Source organism: Zalophus californianus, chromosome 3, assembly GCF_009762305.2.
Source record: "Zalophus californianus isolate mZalCal1 chromosome 3, mZalCal1.pri.v2, whole genome shotgun sequence".
In the NCBI taxonomy this organism is placed as follows: domain Eukaryota; kingdom Metazoa; phylum Chordata; class Mammalia; order Carnivora; family Otariidae; genus Zalophus; species Zalophus californianus.
Window position 1 is genome coordinate 71,421,855 of NC_045597.1, and position 23,517 is coordinate 71,445,371.

At 37.4% G+C, this 23,517-nt stretch overlaps 1 protein-coding gene across 6 annotated transcripts in view; it reads left to right on the forward strand.

Moving 5' to 3' along the window:
- The first annotated feature begins 329 nt into the window (after positions 1-329).
- Positions 330-23,517, forward strand: part of KATNAL1 (katanin catalytic subunit A1 like 1) — a 130,641-nt gene continuing 107,453 nt past the window's right edge. Inside the window, exons 1-2 of one of the 6 annotated variants that reach the window (XM_027588346.2) lie at positions 330-1,253; positions 22,097-22,272. In XM_027588346.2, coding sequence (XP_027444147.1) covers positions 22,111-22,272 — 162 coding nt within the window. In that variant the 5' untranslated portion in view covers positions 330-1,253; positions 22,097-22,110. Of the gene's footprint in view, positions 1,254-1,289; positions 1,625-1,688; positions 1,829-18,054; positions 18,079-22,096; positions 22,273-23,517 lie in introns of those variants that run through there. The other 5 variants (XM_027588344.2, XM_027588352.2, XM_027588348.2 and 2 more) reach the window with 5 other exon arrangements.

Sequence of the window (23,517 nt, forward strand, 5' to 3'; positions counted from 1 at the left end):
ATTGCCAAGACTGATCTTATTTTTATGTTCTTTTTTTGAGGTACATTTACCTACAGTGAAACGTACAGATTTTACACGCACCATTCCATGAGTTTTGACAAATGTACATACCTCTGTAACCCAAACCCTAAGCAAGATAGAGAGCTTTTCCATCACTACCGAAAATTCCCTCTTCCGTCACACCCCAGTCTCACCTCCAGGGTAACCACTCTTCTGATTCTTATCACGAAGGATTAAGTAAGATTTAAAAGTTATTGTTAAATGCCAGTCTTTGTTTTACAGTGCTTCATCAGTATGAATGCCTTTATTTCTCACAAGCACTACGCGCTAGGCATTATCTCCATTTTGCAGATTAAAACGTTCAGCATCAGAGCGTTAAGTAAATTGCCCCTGGTTATCAGCTACCAAATGTAGGGGCAGGACGTGAACCGAGAAGCGGGTTTTAGAAGCCCATGCGCTTAACCTGTTTCTACTGCACCGCATCTCTGAGACGCGTCTTGGGAGAGTCCATAAAAGATTACCTCGGAAATATTACACATCAAAAATTGAGCCGAAATCAGTGCCACTTACAAGTTCTCAAATCTCAGTAATCCTAAAGGCCATACGCATTACGCCTTACTAAAGGATTCGTTTCTATCCTACTCCTCAGAAAGTGGCAGAAAGGTGTGAAATACTGCAAATTCGGTTTTGCTGGTGAAAAGCCCAGAAAGGGTGGCTCCGGTTCTCACCACGCCACCAGGCAGAGCCAGCCGAGGACGCCCGCAGAGGCGGCGGGGGAGAGGCCGGACCGGACGACCTTTAAAGAGCCCGGCGTCGAGCCGCTCGGGCGTTCCTTCCTCTGACGCCACAGGCATCCTCCCAGAATAGAGTGGGCACCAACGCGCTCCGCCGACTGCACAGGACACGCGTCCTGCCAAGGGGATTGGACGCTGCCGCGGCAGGGCTCAGTGGGCAGTACCCGAGTTCAATTAGTCACTCGTCCTCCTCAATGTCACCGTCTCCCTCTCCCAGACGCATCCTTGCGCCTCCCTTCCCCCCTCACCCGGGTGGGGTTCCCAGGCTCCTCCCCCGAGGTGACTCGGAGCCTCCGCGCTCCCCTCGCGGCTAGGCCTGCGGCTGCCATGGCAACCGTACGCCGCCGCCACCGCCTCTTCCCTCACGTCGCGAACTAACGGACTCCGCGGCGGCGGCGGCCTGCGCCCCACCCCCACCCGGACAGCATCACCAACGGTCCGCCGATCTGCGGCACGTAGGTAATGAATCACAGGGGGACGGGCGCAAGCAGGAGAGCAGGTGGTGGGGGTTCAGGTTCACAGCCCCACCCGGTCTCCCGCTGCCGCGGCAGTGCGGCGGCGCGGGTCGTGGGGCGCGGTGAGGGGAGGTAGAGAACAGTGGGAGCGCGAGGCTCGCGGGGCATTATGGGGATTGTAGTTTAGCGGCTCCACAGGCTTGCGGCCTTGGCGGGGTGGCCTGGACAGACGAACTACAAAGCCCGGCGGCCCTGACCGCAGGGAAAGACCGATAAACTTTGAGCGGACCGGGCGAGAGAAAAATCTGTCTTTGTGGTGCAGGGGCTCTTGGGTGGTCGCGGAACTGGGCTCTGCGCTGGGAAAGGGAAGTGGAGGTGAGACTTGGGCTCCCCGCCCTGCCGTTTGGCCCGCCCCGGCTAACAGCTCTCAGCCCCACCCCGACTGGGCTGGGCCACTGCCCCGCAAAGTCTGAGGGATGAGCAGCCGCCCCAGCTTCAGGGCCTCGGGCCTGCGGCGCCTCTGACCCTCCCAGGTTGCTGCCTTTCGGTGCCGAACCGTATGTATGGCACACTTTTGATGTGAGACCCGAGAAACTGTTTTTTTTTTTTTTTAAACAGGCCTTTCTCCTTTCCCTAATACGTTTATTTTAGGTATTTAATCATGTTTATTCTGAAGTAGCTCAGAGGTGTTTGCATATTAAATCCATTAATAATTACTCAAAGGGCATTAATGTTTAAAGGTCAAGTGTAGAAGTAGAGACCATGCTATCTTATAGTAGTATCTTTTTTTTTTAAACCGTTTTGCCTTTTGCATTTTATTTATTGAGGGTCAAGATTGCAAAACGAGTACCCCCACACCCCACTTACTAGCTTGAATACTGCCTACATATATTTTGATTCTGTTTGAAGATTAGTTTAACTTTAACTTACTAGTGATTTTTAAAGCACAGGCTTGTCTTTTTTTTTTTTTTTTTTTTAGCAGTTGGTAGTAATATTTTCTTTGGTTATTTCAGAATTTCTCAGGAGCATGTTTTCAAAATGAAAAATGCCATGTTCTACTTAAAAAACAAATACTCTGCAATACACCTTTGTTCTTAGAGTTGACTCAGGTCCTGGTGGTAAGGAAGCCAACACAGATTTAGAAAACCTGCCTTGATTGCCCTTTAAAATTTTTTTAACAAGTAGATAACCATCCTAGAAATTTGTTATTTTATATAGTATGTAGAAAAATTGTTGATAGTGGGCTTATTTTGGTGTGTGTGTTTTATTTATTTATTTTTATTATTATTTTTAATTAGAGGGAGAGAGAGTCTTAAGCAGACTTCTGGCTTTATCTCACGACCCTCAGATCACAACTTGAGCTGAAATCAAGAGTCAGATGCTTAGCTGACTGTACCACCCAGGCACCCCTGTGTGTGTGTTTTCAACAAGAAAACAACCCAAGGCCACTACAGAATGCCCTTTTTCTCAATTAAAATGAGGCTGACTTGTAAATTTTACTTGAAGTACCAATTTTGTATAAGGAGATGGAAAGTAAATTTAGAAAGACCATTAGAAAAAAAAATTGAGGCCTTATGGTATATAGTACAGGAGCTGGAAGCATTTTACTTGTTTATTAAGATTTGTTAAGAACCTATGATATTATAGGTATGATGCCTGGTAGTGGGAATAAAAAGATGTTAGAAGATAGTCTGTGTTCTGCGTGAGGAAACGGTCATGTCATCACAATAGTATGATAGAGGTAGGTGCAAGTTGCCATGCGAGCCCAGAGAGGGAATAAACGGCAATATAACAGTAACATTTATTGAATACTTAATTTCAGTGAGGCACTGTATGGTATTTTGCATGTAGCTCATTATTTAATGCTCATAAAAAATTCCTAGCCACTGTTATTTAGAGATGAGGAAATACACTTAGAGATCTTGTTCAGAGTCATAGCTGATAAGGTTTGAACCTGGGATTTCAACCCAGGTGGGTCTAACTCATTTAAGTCATGATCTCAACCACTGATGCCATTCTCTGTACCCATTGGTAGAAGAAAGATCCTGATTCTGTCTAAGGAGATTGGGGGAAGTTTCCAGTATGATGTGACATTTGACTTGTGTTAAGGAAGTTGAGTAACCTTTCACTGGGAGAGAAGATGAGGAAAGTCATTTTAGCACACCAGAATGGCACAACAGAAGAAAGGATAGATTCCAGTGTTTTGTGTTTGGAGAACCCTAGGTCATTCTGATGCCTGAATCCCAGAGTACTTGCAGTGTAGTGGGGGGAAGAGGCCAGATCTTAAAGTACTCGGTACCGTGATAAAGAGTTTATAGTGTTTTGTTTTGTTTTGTTTTTTCTGGGGGGGGCAACCATTGAAGAATTTCAAATGGAGTAGTGGTGTAATTGGGTTTGTGTTTTAGAAAGATAATTCCAGTTGAAGTGTGGAGAAGGACCTTGGAGAGGGGAGAATAGAGTGGTATAGGGAAACCAGTTTTAGGGGGAAAAAAGTACAATAGAAAAATGAAAAGGCTGAAAAGCAGTTGGGGTTATGGAAAGACAGGCATTGTAGAAGTATTTAAGGGATAAAATTGATATGACTTAAGTTGGGGGCTAGAAAGTTTTGGAACCCTGAGGCAAATGAGTCTTAGTTTTCTGGCTAGGATGTCTGTGAGGATAGTGAAACCATTGATTTGAGAGGATGAGGAGTGGGGTTTTGTTGGAGTGAAAGATAAAGGTCAGTTCAGTTCTAAGCATTTATTCAAAGTTCCTGTGGGATATTCAGGTAAGGATGCATTTGGATCTGGAGCTCAGGAGAGAGTTCAGGGCTGGAGGTATGAGTTTGCATGTGCATAAGTAGTTGAAATTACAGGAGAGAATGGATCAACTCACATTGGAGGAATGTTTAGAAATGAAAAAGGAAAAGTTTGAATATGGAACTCTTGGGAAGGAATAGCATTGTGTGTGTGTGTGTGTGTGTGTGTGTGTGTGTGTGTGTGTTTTGGGGTGGGGGAGTGGGGTCATGTTTGGAAGGAAGTGGGAGAAGTGCCCACAAATGAGACTGAGAGGTTGGGAGGCAGAGAAGAAGACTCAGAGCGAGCATGCATAACAAATGACAAAGGAGAGGAAAGTAAGAAGCTGGAATGGTCCAGAGTATCATGTGTCTTGGAGAGGGCAAGTAAGGTAAAGATTGAAACATGTCCAATGGATTTGGTGGCTGTAAAGTATTTCTAAACTACTTTGCAAAAATGAAGAGGAATGTGAGCATAGGCTACTTGAAAAACAAGTTTAAATTTTCCTTGATAATACATATACAAAAGAAAATAGAATAATGAACTCCCCATGTAGTCATCACTTTCCTTGAAGAATGAACACATAACCAATTTTGTTTCATCTGTTACTCCTTCCCCCAAATGGATTATTTTAAAGCTAAACTCAGATATCATATCTTTTTATCTGTAATTATTTCAATATGTATCTTTAAAATTAAGGGTTCTTGGAGTGCCTGGCTGGCTCAGTCAATAGAGTGAGCAACTCTGGATCTCGGGGTTGTGAGTTCAGGCCCCACGTTTGAATGTAGAGATTACTTAAATAAATAAACTTTAAAAAAGAATTAAGGATTCTTAAAAAAAAATACCCTGTAATATTATTCTACTTACTTGACAGTACTTCCTTAATATGAAATTTCCAGGCACACTTCTCTTTAAGAAAAGAAAAGAAAGAGATGAGGCAGTAACTAAAAACGGTTTGTAGGTATTCTTTTTTTTTTTTTTTAAAAGATAAACTGTTAGGGAAAGAGTACATAAAGAGGAAATGTTTGGAGATGTAGGAGATGAGAAGAGGAGATAGCTGATAGAGGTCTCTGAAAATGTAGGGAAAGGATGGGATGAGCAGGGTGGAAGAATTAGTCTAGAATTTATATTTTGTAAGTATCAACTAAGTGCTCGCTGTGATCCTAGGCAGTGTGCTACTGTTGACAGGAGGAGAGATGCACTGAAAAAGAAAGAAAAGAAGTGAGAATAGATATGTATATTTATAGGTTGGGTGGTAAAAGGTTAGAGAGTTCAACCTTCGGTTCTCTAAGAGGTAGATAGGAATCAAGGTCAACTGGTGAGGGGAGATTGGTTTGGGAAAGGAGAGTGGTGGAGATCTGGAAGAGCCACTGTGGACAGCTAGGACAAGTTAAGAAGGGTTTCATCGAGCTGAGATTAGAATTCAGTGATTTTCCACGGCAGCAAAACACAAGGTTGTGCGGTATTTTTTTCCCCTTAAGTTTTGATTTACTATGGGGAGAGCTTAAAATATTGAGGAAACCAATAGCCTAATGTCTTCCTGAAGAGAAGAGAATCCAGGCCAAGAACTTATGATTGAGTATTCTTCAACAACTTTGGATTTATTCACTTAACTGATAATTACCTATTTTGTGTAAATATCACAGTAAAATTAGAAAGCCCTTACACATCCTTTGGATTAATACTTCATACTTTATTTTCTCAACATGCGCAGTGGTATTCTTTTATAGAGAACATTTCTCCAAGATCATTTGCTGAGTATGGTGTAGTGGAAGGGGGTCAGATATATCTGTTGTCAGTTCTGGAACTACAGCTTATTTTCTGTGTAATCATGGGCAAGTTTCCAAACCTGTCTCCTTACTAAAAAAAATATACTATTTATAAGATTTGGGGGAAGAATAGACAGTTTAATGGAGGTAAACCCTAAGTGCCCAGTGGTTGAAGGCCTTTCTCTTCCCTTTGTCCCCCTTAGCAACAGTGCGTACCAGGATTGTCAGTTCTGTTTGACGAGAGGCCACGTTCTGTGACTTTACCTGATCGTATTAAGCAGGTAGATCAAGGTAGTAGGTACATTACAGAATAATGATTTGTTCTATAAAAGGATTCATCAGTTACTCTTTTAAGGGAGGCTTCCTGAAATGCTCTAAAATGTTATGTTATAGACCATTAATAACATTAACATCTTTGCCTTGGTTTCATCCTCAAAGAAATTTGGAATTCTGCTGCATGATTTGAGATCCCAGTAGCCCTAAAATTCTTCAGTTGTCTGACTAGATCTCATTTCTGGATTGATTTATATTATGATGTCACTAATTTTGAGCATTGGTTTGTAAATGGAAATATGTATATTTTAATGTACTCATCATCATTTCAAACACTTTTTTCTCCTAGATAACATATATGATAGGCCGAGAAATAACGCCTTAGAATACTTAGTAAAAGTTAGGTATATACAGGCATTAGCTAGATAAATTTAAGGCATAGATTGTGAGAGTAGTTAAAAAGAAACCAAAGGAGTGTTTTCCAAGGTGAGTTGTTTAATGTCCCCTAGATGTCTTTATGTTTCTTTTGCTATGGATGGTTTGATTATGATCCTATTTGAAGATATGGAGATGGAATAAATGACCTTTTAAGTCCCTTTCCAACTTTGTAATTCTTAATTAGTAATTGTCCATTAGTAATTGTTGATTAAAAGCTCCTATTAAGCAGCCTATTAAAAAGTGAGTTTTGTTTATTTATTTTTTTAAGTTTTTATTTAAATTCCAGTTAGTTGGGGGTGCCTGGGTGGCTGAGTCTTTTAAGTGTCTGCCTTTGGCTCAGGTCATGATCCCAGGATGCTGGGATTGAGCCCCTCATCTGGCTCCCTGCTCGGCAGGAGTCTGCTTCTCCCTCTGCCCCTCACCCCGCTTGTGCTCTCTTGTTCTCTCTCAAATAAATAAATAAGAATCTTAAAAAAAAAAAAGAATTCCAGATAGTTAACATACAGTGTGATATTAGTTTCAGGTGTACAACATAGTGATTCAGCACTTTCATACAACAACTGGTGCTCATACAACAAGTGCACTCCTTCATCCCCATCACCTATTTCCCCCATCCTCCCATCCACATCCCCTCTGGTGGCCATCAGTTTGTTCTCTATAATTAAGAGTCTGTTTCTTGGTTTGTCCCCCACCGCCCTTTTTTCCCCTTTGCTTGTTTGTTTTTTGTTTCTTAAATTCCACCTATGAGTGAAGTCACATGGTATTTGTCTTTAACTTACTTCGCTCAGCATAATACTCTCATGTCGTTTCAAATGGCAAGATGTCGTTATTTTTTAAAAGTGAGCTTTAGTTTGAAATTTTTATTCTTTCTAATATTTTTTTAGTATGAAGATATTTTTTGTAAATGCTTCTATAACTTACAAACTTCAGCTTCATTTATTTCAATAGCATGTTCCTTCATTCTCTTGGATTCCTCTGTACCCATCAGTGTCTTTACACTTAAATATCCTTTCCATTCTGATGATTTTCCCTTCTTCCATTTTTCTTGGTGATTAGGAGGTAGGAGGAAATGAATGAGAGGAAATCAGTAAGTTCTGTTTTGTTTTTCTTACCTACTCGTGGGAGAATATGGATGAAACTGGTATTTAATATATGCTTCCTGGTGTGAATATCGGTATTTTTATACTCTTATTTCCTCTGACTTATTATATATTCTTTGAAGTAAAGAATTATATGGGCCTTACATTATACATGGGTGTTTGCTAAATGGGGGGTAGGTATTTACTAAATAGTGTAGAGCGGATAATGAACGTATGAGTGAATGGATATGATAATATTAATTGTTTAAAGACTACTTGATAAAGTAATATGCAGACAGGGTTTTGAAAGGTTTTATGTAATATCTTTCAAATACCATGAAATTAAGGACAGTGTTATTTAATTATATAGGCAATGAATAAAATACATTATTTCATCTCTACTAGTTAGCTTTTCATTCTTAATTTTTGATTAGCTATATAACTTTCAAGGAGCTGATATATTTTGAAGGAATTTGAGGCAGTAGAGTATAAGGGTCCAACAGCGCAGGCTCTGAGTTTAAACACATCTGGGTGTAAATCCAGGCTCTGGGCAAGTTTATTAAAGCCTCAGCCTCCCCTTCTATTAAATGGGGATAACTATTTTTATTTAGTAGTGTGATGAGTATTAAATGAGATAATGACTAGACAGCCATTTTTATCGTAGTTCCTGATGAGGAATGAATATTCAGTGAATGTTATTATTGTTTTTATGTAAAGGCTACTTAAGTACTTAAGATAAAATTTATAGTTTAAACTACTATCTTGAGACAGTGTGGCAGATAATAAACATTCTCTGCTGCTTCAGTGTTTTTTTTTTTCTAAAGATTTTATTTATTGACAGAGACAGCGAGAGAGAGAGAGAGAGAGAGAGAGAGAGAGAGAGAGAGAGAGAGAGAACGAGCACGCGCGCGCGCAAAAGCAGCGGGAGTGGGAGAGGGAGAAGCAGGCTTCCCGTGGAGCAGGGAGCCTGATGCGGGGCTTGATCCCAGGACCCTGGGATCATGACCTGAGCGGAAGGCAGACACTTAAGGACTAAGTCACCCAGGTGCCCTGGGGCTTCAGTGTTTTAAAAAAGAATTGAGTACATGGGCAGAAATGGTTTTAGTGGTTACTTTTTAGAAACATTTAAGCTCTTAGAATGATCTCTTTAGATTCTTTTATTTTGTATGGACAGTCATTTTTCTGTTTCCTAAGTATTTGAGAAGTGAGCTTAGAAACAGATGAAAAGGCTTTGTTGCTACAGACATTTTCCTGTTGTGTCTGAGTTTGTGATGAAGTCCTATTCTCCGTTATTCATGGCAAGCTACAGTCCTTGAGCATATAACCCATCGTAAAGAGATGGGAGGTATTGTGGCTTTCAAAGTAAACTGTTTTGGTGACTAGTACTCACATAGTAAGTTAATTTATTGCTATTAAACCTACTTTAGGATGCAGTAATTTGAGCAGTTGTGGTTATGTGTTTTTTAAAATTACTTGGACTTAGAGCAGTCATTGCATGAAATAGACTGGACTTTGGTGATTGCAGTCAACTTTTTTTTTTTTTTTTAATATGTAGAGGTTGAACATTGGTAGAATTCAGTGTGGTACAACATGCTTAAAATCAAATCTGATTTGTTGTTTTGGTACCAGTGTTCTAACTTGTATTATTTTGTTCACATTGATGTAGTTGAGGCCGCTTCAATGTTTTTAAAATAAATATTTCAGGCATTTGCAACTCATAGAAGGAAAAGGAACATTCTGAGATAATTATGGAAGTGTGAGAATGAAAAGAGCTTAAAGCAATAATTTTTTTCTTAAGCTTCACGTGTATTATAAGTATATCTGAATTAGATATCACTCACCTAAAAAATTAGTTTGAAAAAATGTTTTCCTTCCTATTTTAAAACCACTACGTGGATACAAAAGAATTATTTGTGACATCATAAGCAGTTTAGGGTTCTTCATATAAGCTAGTTTTTGGTTTTCTCAAACATATGCCTTAGTCTTGGTATGAGATAAAAATCCCAAGTGTGTTGGGAGAGAAAGCTCTTTGTGAGAGAGAGAGAGAGAGAGAGAGAGAGAGAGAGTGTGTGTATGTGTTTGTATGTATTGTGGGACGATGGCAGTTCAAAGGAGAAGAGGTTGTGGTTGTAGATGTAATGTAGCTGGAGAGATAGGTTGGAATCAGGATTTTATTTGATTTGTTAGGCTTAGATATGAGTCCTGAAAGAGACAAGTCATTATTATATAGGACCAAATGAAACAATATTCTTTCTTCTTGGTCTGAGCATGAACTTGAACAGAACTGTTCTCATTCTGAGCATAGAACTCTCCTTGAGCAAAGAACTCTCCCTGAAGATATTACTTGGATCATTCTGTGTAGGGCAACATTACTGGATCAGTTCAGCAGTAAATACTGTAAGAAGATGCTGGATTCATTTTTGAATACATGATAAACTCTAAGAGAAGTATTATCAAGCATTAGACTGCTTAAAGCAGTTCATTCTTTCTTTAGATGTAACCTGCCATTTTAAAAGTCCTAGAAACTTCTGGGGCACCTGGGTGGCTTGGTCGGTTGAGCATCTGCCCTTGGCTCGGGTCATGATCCCAGGACCCCAAGAAGCCTGCTTCTCCCTTTCCCTCTGCCCTTCCCCCCTCTTTGTGTTCTCTCTCTCTCTCTGTCAAATAAATAAAATCTTTGAAAAAAATTAAAAGTCCTAGAAACTTCTAATTTATATTAAAGGCGATTTAGAAAAAAACCCTCTATATTTCAAGATTATGGTTAAGAGTAACTAAAGTTAGGATATAACTTCTAGGAATTTATTTATTTATTTACTTATTATTATTTTTTAAAGATTTTATTATTTGAGAGAGGGAGAGCGCACAAGTGGGGTGAGGGTCAGAGGGGAAAGCAGACTCCCTGCTGAGCAGGGAGCCCGATGTGGGACTCCATCCCAGGGCTCCAGGATCATGACCTGAGCTGAAGGCAGACGCTTAATGACTGAGCCACCCAGGCACCCAATTTATTATTTTTTTACAAAGATTTTATTTATTTATTTGAGAGAGCGAGAGAGAGCATGAGCGGGGTGGGGGAGAGGGAGAAGAGCCTCCCCGCTGAGCAGGGAACTCAACTTGGGACTTAGTCTATCCCAGGACCCTGGGATCATGACCTGAGCCAAAGGCAGTTGCTTAACCTACTGAGCCACTTCTAGGCATTTATAATGCCTAGGCGCCCCACTTCTAGGCATTTATAATGAAAACTGGGTCAGTTGATTTCTTGTTGTTTTTGAGGAAAAATTACCTGCTCTAAACCTCTATATTAATGTGGAGTAAAAATAATAGCTTACATTGAATCAGTGCTCATTATTTGCTAGGAAAGATGCTAATATATTACCACATTTAGTTTTTGACTTTATGATGATAAATATTATTTTCCCTATTGTATAGATACAGAACTGAGGCCTAGAGAAATTACGTGATTTGCCTGAGGTCACAACTAAAAATTTGTGGAAATTAAATAAAAATAGTTATCCCCATTTAATAGAAGGGGAGGCTGAGGCTTTAAAGAATTTAAACTTGCCTAGAGCCTGGATTTACACCCAGATGTGTCTAAACTCAGAGCCTGCGCTGTTGGCCCGTTATACTCTACTGCCTCAAATTCCTTCAAAATATATCAGCTCCTTCAAAGTTATATAGCTAATCCAAAAATAAAAAATGAAAAGCTAACTAGTAGAGATGAAATAATGTATTTTATTCATTGCCTATATAATTAAATACTACTGTCCTTAATTTCATGGTATTTGAAAGATATTACATAAAACCTTTCAAAACCCTGCCTGCCTCATATTACTTTATCAAGTAGTCTTTAAACAATTAATGTTATTATCATATCCATTCACTCATACGTTCATTATCCACTCTACACCATTTAGTAAATACCTACCCCCCATTTAGCAAACACCCATGTATAATGTAAGGCCCATATAATTCTTTACTTCAAAGAATATATAATAAGGCAGAGGAAATAACAGGAGTATAAAAATACCTATATTCACACCAGGAAGTATATATTAAATACCAGTTTCATCCATATTCTCCCATGAGTAGGTAAGAAAAACAAAACAGAACTTACTGATTCCCTCTCATTCATTTGCCTGGATTTATACTCAGGTTTTTCTGCTTGAAATTTTTATATTGCCTTCACACTTGAATAGTTTAGTTTGCGATACCATTCTAGGTTGCAACACCCACCCCCACCCCACCACACCCCCTTTAGCACTTAGAAGGTATAATTTCACTGACTCCAGGTTTCCATTGTTGCTTTTGAAAAGTTAGCTGTCTTTTCTTTGAAGATATTGTAGTATTTCTCTCTTTTGCCTTTAACATTCTTCAGTTTTACTACTTTTCTCTAGGTGTGGACTTATTTTTATCTATTTTGAAAGAGAGAGTTATTATCTTCCATAAATTTTGGAAATTTCTTAGCCAGTATAGCCTGAACATTGACTCTCTTTTTTTCTTTCTGGAATTCATAATAGACCTATCATAGACCATCTCTTTTATTCTCTGCATTTCTTATCTTTGCTTACTTATTCTGTCTCTATAAGCTGCATTCTGGACAATTTCTTCAGCTCTGTCTTCTGGTTTCTTGGTTCTTTTTTCATCTTGTGTTTAATCTGTTCTTTCCCTATTAGTGCATTGAGCTTTTAATTTCAACGGCTATTTTTTATTATTTTTTTAAACATTTTTTTTAAAGATTTTATTTATTTATTTGACAGAGAGATAGCGAGAGAAGGAACGCAAGCAGGGGGAGTGGGAGAAAGAGAAGCAGGCTTCCCACTGAGCAGGGAGACCGATGTGGGAATTGATCCCAGGACCCTGGGATCATGACCTGAGCCGAAGGCAGATGCTCAATGACTGAGCCACCCTGGCCGGCACCCCGTCAATGATTATTTTTTAATGCTAGAAGTTTGTTTTGATTCTTTTTCATATGTGTCTGTTCATTTTTAGTGTCTTTTCTATGCTTTTAAATATACTTATTTTATAGTAAATATAGATTATCAGGTGCTTTAGATAATAAATTAATTCTGCTATATGTTGTAGCATTTGACTCTCTCTCATGGTAGATTGTATTTTTTTTTTTTTTTTTTTGGTATCTTGAAGTTTTAGATATAACCTCAGTGCAAATTCTATGATGCTTGGTAAAAGAATATGTGCTGTACTTTTTTTTCTTGAAAAGTGCCTATGGAGAACTGGTGAATAAATAAATTTTAGTGTATCCATATAATGAGATACTACTCAGCAATAAAAAGCATGTAATTATTGGTACATGCAACAACATGGTTGAATCTCAGAGGCATTATTCTAAATGAAAGAAGCCAAACACCAGAATACATACTGAGTGATTCTATTTATATCACATTCTAGGATAGACAAAACTATGATATGTGAACAGAAGAATACATCACGGGGGTAGAGATTGACTGCAAAGTGGCAGGAAGGAATTTTCTTGGGTGATGGGAATGTTCTCTACATCCACGGTGGTGGTGGATATGCAACTTTATACATTTTTCAAAAGAAATCAAATCATACGATTTATTTTTTTTATTTTTTTAAAAGATTTTATTTATTTTAGAGAGAGAATGAGAGATAGAGAGCACGAGAGGGAAGAGAGTCAGAGGGAGAAGCAGACTCCCTGCTGAGCAGGGAGCCCGATATGGGACTCCATCCTGGGACTCCAGGATCATGACCTGAGCCAAAGGCAGTCGCTTAACCAACTGAGCCACCCAGGTGCCCCCAAATCATACGATTTAAATTAGTGAATTCCATTGTATAAAAGTTATATCTCAATAAAACTGATTTTAAAAAAGTAGGTAAGGGGCACCTGGATGACATAGTCGGTTAAGCATCTGACTCTTGGTTTCAGCTCAGGTCATGATTTCAGGGTTGTGAGATCTAGCCTTCTGTTGGGTACCATGCTCAGCATGGTGTCTGCTTGAGATTCTCCGTCTCCCTCTGCCCCTCCCACTCATGCACATGCTCTCTCTCTCTCTCTCAAATAAATAAATAAATCTTAAAAAAATTTAAAAAGCAGGCAAAACTCATCAATGGTAACTGAAGTCAGAATAGTAATTGCCCTTGAGGAGAAGTACTATCTGGGAGGGGACATGAAGGATCCTTCTGAAGTGCTGGAAGTATTCTCTATTGTGATATGGGTGTTACCTGGATGCACCAATGTTAAAATTCATTGAGCTGTACATTTAAGACTTGTGTACTCTTATATAAGTTATATACTTCAATAAGAAAATACAAAAGGAAAAAATACTCTAGAGAAAGATTAGAATATAAAGTTGAGAAAATCTTGAAGGAAGTAGAGCCAGAGGATAAAGAGATAGAAAATAGGAGAGAAAAGGTACGAAAATTATAGGACCAACCTAGGAAGTCCAACATCTGAATAAAAGGTACTCCAGAAAGAGAGAACAGAAAAAATGAAATCATTAATGAAATAATTCAGACATTTTCCTAAAATTAAAGACATTGATTTCTAGATTGAAAGAGTCCCAAATAGACCCATTTCAAATACATCCGCAATAATTTTTGAAAGCTTATGTCAAAGAGAAGATCCCACAAACTTTCAGAAAGGGGAAAAAACAGGTGATATATAAAGGATCAGGAATTTGAATGGTATCAGTCTTCCCAACTTAATTGAAACCTAGAAGGCAATAGAGCAGTGCCTTCAAAATTCTGAAGGAAAATTATTTGCAAACTAGGATTCAGTAGCCAATCAAACTATCACTAAAGTGTGAAGGTAGAATAAAGGTAGAATAGTCTCAAAAACTCTACCTCCCATATATGGAAAATGTGTTCCATAAAAGTAAGGGAGCAACCAAGAAAGAGAAAGACATAGAAAAAAAATCAACATAGAAGAGGCAAAGGGACTCCCCAGGGTGAAGGTTGATACCAAGTTGAAGATCCTTGGAAAGTAGATAGAGTGTCTTCCTTCAGAGCAAAGGTTAGGCTTGCTTACAGCCTTGGAAGAAAGCGATAGTATCTTCCTTTGGAACAAAGGGATAGGTTCAGTATAATTGGGTTCCCTAAACTGAAGATTCCTGTCCTGTAATGCAACCTACTGTATATGCAGATGTCAGGGGGTCCATTATGCGTTGCCTTATGGGAACTGGGGCTTGGGGAACTGGTGCCCCCTCCTTCCCCATACCTTGGGTTGTCTTCTGAAAGTTTTATAGTTTTAACTTGTGTTTTGGTCAATAATTCATTTTGAGATAATTTTTGTATATGATGTGAGGTAAGAGCTGAGGTTCGTGTTCTTTTTGCATTTGGATATCTGGTTGTTTCAGCACCCTTTTTTGAAAAAAAATTGTCTTTGTTGACTTGCTTTGACAACTTTGTGAGAAATTAATTGGCCATATATGTATGGATCTATTTCTGGACTGTCTAATTTGTTCCATTGGTCTGTGAGTCTGTCTCTATTCCAATCCTACACTGTCTTGATTACTGCAACTTTATAGTAAATCTTGGGAATCAGTGTAAGTTATCTTACTTTACTCTTTTGCTAAACTGTTTTGGCTATTCAATGCCCTTTGTATTTCCATATAAATTGTGAAATTAGCTTGTCATTTTTTACAAGAAAGGCTGCTGGAGTTTTATTTGGGATTGTATTGACTCTATAGACCACTTTCAAGAGAATTGACATCTTACCCATATTGAATGTGTCAGTTTATAAACGTGTGCACACACACATGTATATCCATTAATTTAGATCATCTTTAACTTCCCTTAGCAGTTTTTGGTAGTTTTCAATACTTAGATTTTGCATGTATTTTGTTAAATTTATCCCTGAGTATTTAATATTTTTTGGTGGTTTCATTGTTTTGATTTTTGTTTTCAGTTATTTACTATTAGTATGTAGAAATGCAGTTGATTTTTTTTGCAGTTGATATTTTATATTGACTTTGTGTCCTACAGCATAATAACTTTTGAGTTACAAAATGAATTTTGAGTTACAAAACTCACTTATTATTTCTCATAGCTATTGTAGATTCCCTAGGATTTTCTCCATTAACAATCATGTTGTATATGAATAAAAGCAACTTCTTTTCCAATCCGTATGCCTTTTTTTTTCTTGCTTTATTGCAGTAGTTAGAACTTCTAGTTCTAATGTTCAATAGAAGGATGAGAGCAAATGTACTGGCCTTGTTCTTTCTTGATATTGGGGGAGATCATTCACTCTTTCACAGTAAATATGATTTTAGCTGTAGGTATTTCATAGATGCTCTTTACTGGGTTAAGGACATATTTTTCTTAGTTTACTAAGAGTTCTTATGAATGGTGTTGACTTTTTGTCAAAGCTTTTTATGTATCTATTGAGATGATCATATATTTCATTTCTTGTCTTTTAAAATTCTCTTGATTGTTTTTTTAATGTAAACCACCTTGAAAAAAAAATAAACCACCTTGAATTATTGGTATAAACCCCTCTTTGGTCATAATGCATTATCCTTTTTATATATTACTGCATTTGACTACCTAACATTTAAAGATTTTTGTATCTATGTTCCTGAGTGATATTGGTATGTAAATTTCTTTTATATAATGTCTGGTTTTGGTATCTGGATAATGCTGGCCTTAAAATATAAGTTGGACCTTTTTCTTCCTCTTTGTTTTTTTTCTGAGAGTTTGTTTAGAATTGGTTTTATCATTTATTTTTTTAATGCTTTGGAAGAATTCACTAGTGAAGCCCTTTGGATCTGGAGGGTTTGTTTGTTTTTTGAAAAGATTTTAAATTACAAGTTGCATATCTTTGATTGATGTAGGACTAATCAGATTAATCACTCTATTTCTTCTTGAGTAAGCTTTGGTATTTTGTGACCCTTATAGAATTTGCCCATTTCATTAAGCCCTCTTAGTTTGTAATGCTAACCCCTCCTTTATTTCTGATTTTGTTAATTTGTGTTTTCTCTTTCCCTTACCTGGTCAGTATTAGTAGAAGTATATTCATTTTAATGATATTTCTAAAGAACCAGTTTGGCTACATTGAAATTTTCTATTCTTCTGTTTCTACTTTATTGTTTTTCTGTTATTAAATTTATTATGGTCTACTTCTTTTGGGTTTAATTTGCTTGTATTTTCCCAGATTCTTTTTTTTTAATTTTTTAAAAAAGATTTAATTTATTTATTTGAGAGAGAGAGAGAGCAAGAGAGAGAGCACGAGTAAGAGGGGAGGGGAGAGGCAGAGGGAGAGGGAGAAGCAGGCTCCCCGCTGAGCAGGGAGTCTGATGCGGGCCAATTCCAGGACCTGGAGATCATGACCTGAGTGGAAGGCAGATGCTCAACCATCTGAGCCACCTAGGTGCCCCTTCCCCGATTCTTAAGATAGAAGCTGAAAGCAGGAGTCGGCAAATAACAATCTGGGGACCAAATCTAGCCAGCCACTTTTTTTGAATGGCCTATGAACTGAAAATGGTTTTTGCATTCTTTTAATGGTTAAAAAAGTCAAAAGAAGAATACTATTTTGTGACATGTGGAACTTAAGTGAAATTCAGTTATCAGTGTCCATAAATAAAGGTTTATTGGAACACAGCCACACTTATTTGTTTACATATTATTTATGGCTACTTTTGTGAGTTTGAGCAGTTAGGACGGAGATTTTGTGACATTCTCAATGTTTTGCACTGCTGCTTGGTGCACTATAATCACTTTTTTAAGTAACTTGCATATCACTATACTGTGACATTTTACTTTATCATCAGCACATACCCATCATGTTGAAACAAGAAAAGATGAGAAAAATCTTGACATATTATACTTCTAAAGTACCTTAGATAATGGATTATCAAATTAGATGACAGAGCGTTGATTATTATGCAGTAATACCATAGCTGTGCTAAAGAAATACAGTATACACTGATATTACCAGACTAATCACTCATCACAGTATTCCCAACTCACAGGAAAATAATCGTCAGAAGAATTAGAACATTTAAAAAGGAATACCTTATCATAGCAGAATTTCTTCACAAAATTATTAACAATGAAAATCAGACTGCACCGAGGTTAAGTTTCTGTCTCATTTGTTAGCCAAGTAAGGAAGTTGTTTACTGATGGTGCCTTAACTAAATTGTGTTTGATTGTAGTAGCCAAAGAAATGTGTCTGGAGAAAATAAACTTGTTTATTAGCCTTTTGGCGAGAACAGTTGCTGGAAGAGTTGAGAACATTAATAATCAATTAAAAAACAAAGCAAATGATTTTGGGTGGTTTTCCTTGGCTTTTGTGGATTGACAGAGGTTACCAGTACAGCTCAATTGTTGTTATTCAAGAAATCAATCCTAAGTTTGAAGTTTTTGAAGAATTAGTTTGAAAAACTGTTCATGGAATAACTACAAACAAAAATATTTACAAAAAGTTCAGAAAAAACGAATTGTGTATGACCGGAGGTGGAATCTGCTAAGATGTATTACAACTGATGGTGACAAAAATACATGTAGAGCAGAAGAAAGCTTAGGTGAGCAAATTTACAAAACTGAAATTGTAAAGTGGTTAAAAATCTATAGTTTTTTTATTGTTTTATTTATCAGCAGGTATTTTGCAGAGAATATTTGAATATACCACGCAATATAGAACTAGTAGCATCTCAAGACTCAAGAATGTTGCTCTTGTGGATTTAGTCTTTGTCAACTCCATGAATTTTTGTCAGAAATAGATGCTGAATATCCTGACTTGCCCTACCACACTGCAGTTCAGTGGCTTAGTAGTGGTAAAGTTATAATTTAGTTTTTTGCGCTTAGGGCTGAATTGAGGTTTTTCTGAATGAGAGGAACTGCTCTCAACCACTGTTATTGAACGCTGAATGGCTTTGGAAATCAGTTTTTGCTTCAGACTTGATAATGTTTCTTAATGTTCTCAACCTAAAATTACAAGCAAAACAGTGGTTATATGCAAAACTAAAAGTTATTTCGATGCCAACTAGTGTTGTTTAAATCACAAGTAATATTAAGCTGTTTTATGTAGCTTTCCATGCCGTCAGAAGTGAAGGTAAAGAAGTGATGTCATTTGATTGGCAGTAAATATAGTTTTTGAGCTCCATTTCAGCAGCCTTCTGAGACTTTGATGCAAATGCAAAGGAAATTACCATATTACAAAATCCATTTAACTTGCACCTTAACCTTTAATTGGAAGTGATTAATCTGCAACGTAAGGACATGCTGAAAGACAAATATTAAGAGAGGAATAAAGTCTGTAGATATCTTCCAAACAACGAACATGCTGAATTGAAATCATATGTATGTGACGGCACCGTTCTGGGTAAAAAGACATTTCAAACGTGAAATACATAAAATCTTATTAAAAAGCAGCATTACCATATGAATGTTTGCAACTGATTTTTTAAAAAAGATTTTGTTTATGAGATACAGCGAGAGCACATGAATGGGGCGATGGGCAGAGGGAGAGGGAGAAGCAGACTTCCCACTTGAGCAGGGAGCCCTGGGATCATGACCTGAGCCGAAGGCAGTTGCTTAATTGACTGAGCCACCCAGGCACCCCTGCAGTTGATTTTGATGATAGGGAACACAAATTTTGACTCTCAACTAAGTGAAATATTATTCTCCTCCCCCGCTCCAAAGAGCTTCATTCTTACCAGGAGATCGGTTTTACAAAAAGTTGTACTCAACGGTTATTACTATAATGTTTTGAATTTTATCAATAAATATTAGGAAAATTTTTGTCTCATTATTTATTTATATAATATCCTCAATTTTGCCTGTTGGCCCTTAAAGCCTAAAATATTTACTGTCTGACCCTTCCTAGAAAGAGTTTCCTGGGGCGCCTGCGTGGCTCAGTCAGTTAAGCGTCTGCCTTTGGATCAGGATGATCCCAGGGTCCTGGGATCAAGTCCTGCCTCAGGCTCCCTGAGCCTGCTTCTCCCTCTCCCTCTGCCTGCTGCTCCCCCAGCTTGTGCTCTCTCTCTCTCTCTCTCTCTCAAATAAAATCTTTAAAAAAAAAAAGTTTGCTGACCCCTGCTTTACATCAAGGTATTTTTATCCTGCATAGTTGTGTATCTGCACATATTAGGAGAATTAATGCTTTTGTGTCACAATGACTTTAAAAGAAAATAATATATGGAACAGCTTTGTTTCTACTGGATTTATTAATTACAGCTCATTTACTGTAATAAGACTTTATTGCTTGGTGTTACTGTTCTGATTTGAACAAGAGGTTTTCCATGGTTTCCATGTGGGTGAATCTACTGAACACTGAAGTTTCTAACTGCAAAAGTAGTGTACTCTTTGCTGTGGTGTGATTCTCAAAAAAAATAGATGCTGCCTTCAAGGAACTTATGCTGGGCTAAGGGACAAATAATATGTCAAAACACATAAAGGAAACAGCTTTATTTTCAAGAATGTACTGGAGTTCTTAAAATGCCTAGAACTAGATGTGCTTAATTTTGAGGAAGAGTTTTTGAACCCCTTAAGAATAGAGAAGAGGCAGAGAGAAAGGGCCAAGCAACACAAAATTTGATTCCCTCAGAAAGGCATGGAGAAATATTTTTTTAATTTAAATTCAATTCAGTTAATTAATACAGTGTATAGTTTCAGAGGTAGAGTTCAGTAATTCATCAGTTGTATATAACACCCAGTGCTCCTTACATCATGTGCCTCTTATGGTTTGTCTTCCTTTCTGATTTCATCTTGTTTTATTTTTCCCTCTCTTGCTCTATGCTCCTTTGTTTTGTTTCTTAAATTCCATATATGAGTGAACTCATATAATTGTAAGACAATTGATTGACTTACATTGCTTAGCATAATACCCTCTAGTTCCATCCACGTCATTGCATATGGCAAGATTCCTTTTTTTTTTGATGGCTGAGTAATATTCCATTGTGTATATATACCACATCATCTTTATCCATTCGTCTGTCGATGGACATCTGGGCCCCTTCCATAGTTTGGCTATTGTGGACATTGCTGCTATAAACATTGGGGTGCAGGTGCCCCTTCGGATCACTACATTTGTATCTTTGGGGTATATATCTAGTAGTGCAATTGCTGGGTCATAGGGTAGCTCTATTTTTAACTTTTTGAGGAACCTCCATACTGTTTTCCAGAGTGGCTGCACCAGCTAGCATTCCCACGAATAGTGTAAGAGGGTTCCCCTATCTTTGCATCCTTGCTAACATTTGTTGTTTCTTGACTTGTTAATTTTAGCTATTCTGACTGGTGTGAGGTGGTATCTCATTGTGGTTTTGATTTGTATTTCCCTGATGCTGGGTGATGTTGAGCATTTTTTCATGTGTCTGTTGGCCATTTGTATGTCTTCTTTGGAGAAATGTCTGTTCATGTCTTCTGCCCATTTCTTGACTGGATTAGGCATGGAGAAATATTTTGATTTTCTCTACTAAGTGGATTCATTGGTTTATTCTGGGAAATAAGAGTAGGGCAATTTGGACTCTTCCTGGATGTTATTCTACTGTATCTCTGAACTTCCTACTCTTTGTAGTCTTGGACGGAAAATATCTTTGCATAGAAGCCTTGGGTGATTCTCGGATGAGTTTGGGAAGCCAGGAAGAAAAACCAGAATTACTGGGTTGGACGGCTTTGGTGGAAACCAGAGGTTCAGATGATAACTCTTCTTCCCTTGTAGAAGGGAAAAGATCAATGATAGTTATTTGCACAGACAGAAAACTATAGAATGACAAAATAATAGAAGATTACAAGTTGAGGAGCAAAAAGGGCTCAGGTAGTTTAATTCACGGGGTTTTGCTTAGATTTCAGTTGTATGGGACAATTAAATATGTATAAATGATGCATGGACAACTGTAGGCTGTTCCTTTAAAGTGTATTCCTTAAGTATGACCTCTGGTTTTGGAGGCCAAAATGTTTTTTTCTTTTCTTTTTTTTTTTTTAAGATTTTATTTATTTATTTGAGATAGAGAGTGAGAGAGAGAGAGCCCAAGAGAGGGGGTAGGGTCAGAGGGAGAAGCAGACTCCCTGCTGAGCAGGGAGCCGGATGTGGGACTTGATCCCGGGACTCCGGGATCATGACCTGAGCCGAAGGCAGTCGCTTAACCAACTGAGCCACCCAGGCATCCCAGAATGTTTTAAATCTAATGTCTGTAGTTTTTTCAGTGGAAAAATATGTGATATTCATATACTTATTTCTACATTGTCAAGAATAAATTGAGTACAGTCAAGTTCATCTTTATTGTTATTACAGCTTATGGTAATTATAAATGAGCAAGGAAAACTAGTGTCCAATTTATGTACTTTTAACATAAGCTACATGTAGTTCAGACCTGTGTAATTTCTCTGTGTTATCTCCTTAGGTGTTCTTTTATGATGTCCTTTGTACTTCCAAAATTAGAAACTTTGTTCAGTATTATAAGATGCATTCAGATAACCTCAAAGAAAAAGAGAACATTTTGACTTTGAAAGTAGTTTTAAGCAGATATTTTAGAGAAAAGAGAAAATGTTCTAAAGTTGGTGCCGAAAACTTAATAAGAAGACATTATGTATTCTGTGTAGGTCTCTGAAGGAAGATGAATTTGGCTGAGATTTGTGACAATGCAAAGAAAGGAAGAGAATATGCACTTCTTGGAAACTATGACTCATCAATGGTATATTACCAGGGGGTGATACAGCAGATTCAGAGACATTGCCAGTCAGTCAGAGACCCGGCTGTCAAAGGCAAATGGCAACAGGTAAGGCAGTTTCAAGTATTCAGTGAGTGAGGGCAGTAGTTTATTATACTTGAAAGACCAGAGTTGGAAAATTAGTTGGAGGTTTTGTAAATAGTTCTTATTTGTCCAAATACTGAAATATATTTAAAATGTACTCTGAATAATTTTGTCTTGCCCAGTTAATATTTTATATATTTTTCATAGCTTTCATGAGACATATTTTGAGGATATTTAATTCCAATTGAATGTACTTTCAATTTTTTAAATTTTCATGATCAGTCACCTAGTTGTGTGTGATCACAAATTTTTGATATAAGGTATTTCTACTTGCCCTTTCCCCTTTCATTTTTACATGTGGTTTTGACCATTTCATAAAACTTTTCCTTTAAGAAAGTTTCCTCTTCTTTTGAAAGATTCCCTACAAATTCAAAGGAGTCAGTAATCTAATAAAACTAATATATTTGCTGTCTCTTGATTGTACAACTTGATTATATAATAGTACAGTTAATAAAAACTTGAATTAGAATTTCCCCACTTATTCTTAAAACTTAAAATCCTTTTAAAATTAAAAGTACAAAGTCAAGCATTTCTTTGAAGTTTCCATTTAATATACTAATGCCTTTCAAGTGTTTCTTTTAATTTTTCCATGTCAGAAATTGATGTTTCACTACGTTTTCAGGGTAAATTTGGCTTGTTTTCCGACTTAAGCATTACCAAATATGTTGAGTGAGAACAATATACTTGCTTTAACCCAAGTTGAATTTTTAGTTGTGTTTTTTCTATTCTGCATACTAACCATAGGCAAGAGTGGTTTATTAGCTTGGAAATATTTTTGACAATTTCTTAATTGTGTTAAATAGTGACCATTTCTATTCAGATATTTCTACTATGTTTATTTCCATTAGGTTCTGTAATTTCATTTCTCCAAGTATATAATTGCGTATATTAGCAGTTGAATTTTACCTAGATTTTTCTTTTCTCTGCTTTATAGTAAAGTGTGCTTTCTGGTAAAAACAAATTAGAATTGTTAAAATGAATTTATAAATATAATTTTCAATCTATTATCTGTTTGCCTTTGAAAATTAGTTTGGTCTCAAAGTTTGAAAACACAAGAATTTCTACATAGTAGGTATTCAGTGAAGTTTCTTAAATATGGGAAAAATCTTGCCTTTGAACACATAATGAACTTTATCCAACACTTGAAAGAATTTAAACAAGTTCAGAAGACTTCAGATTTTAGATGAAGGAGAATTTACATAAAAATTG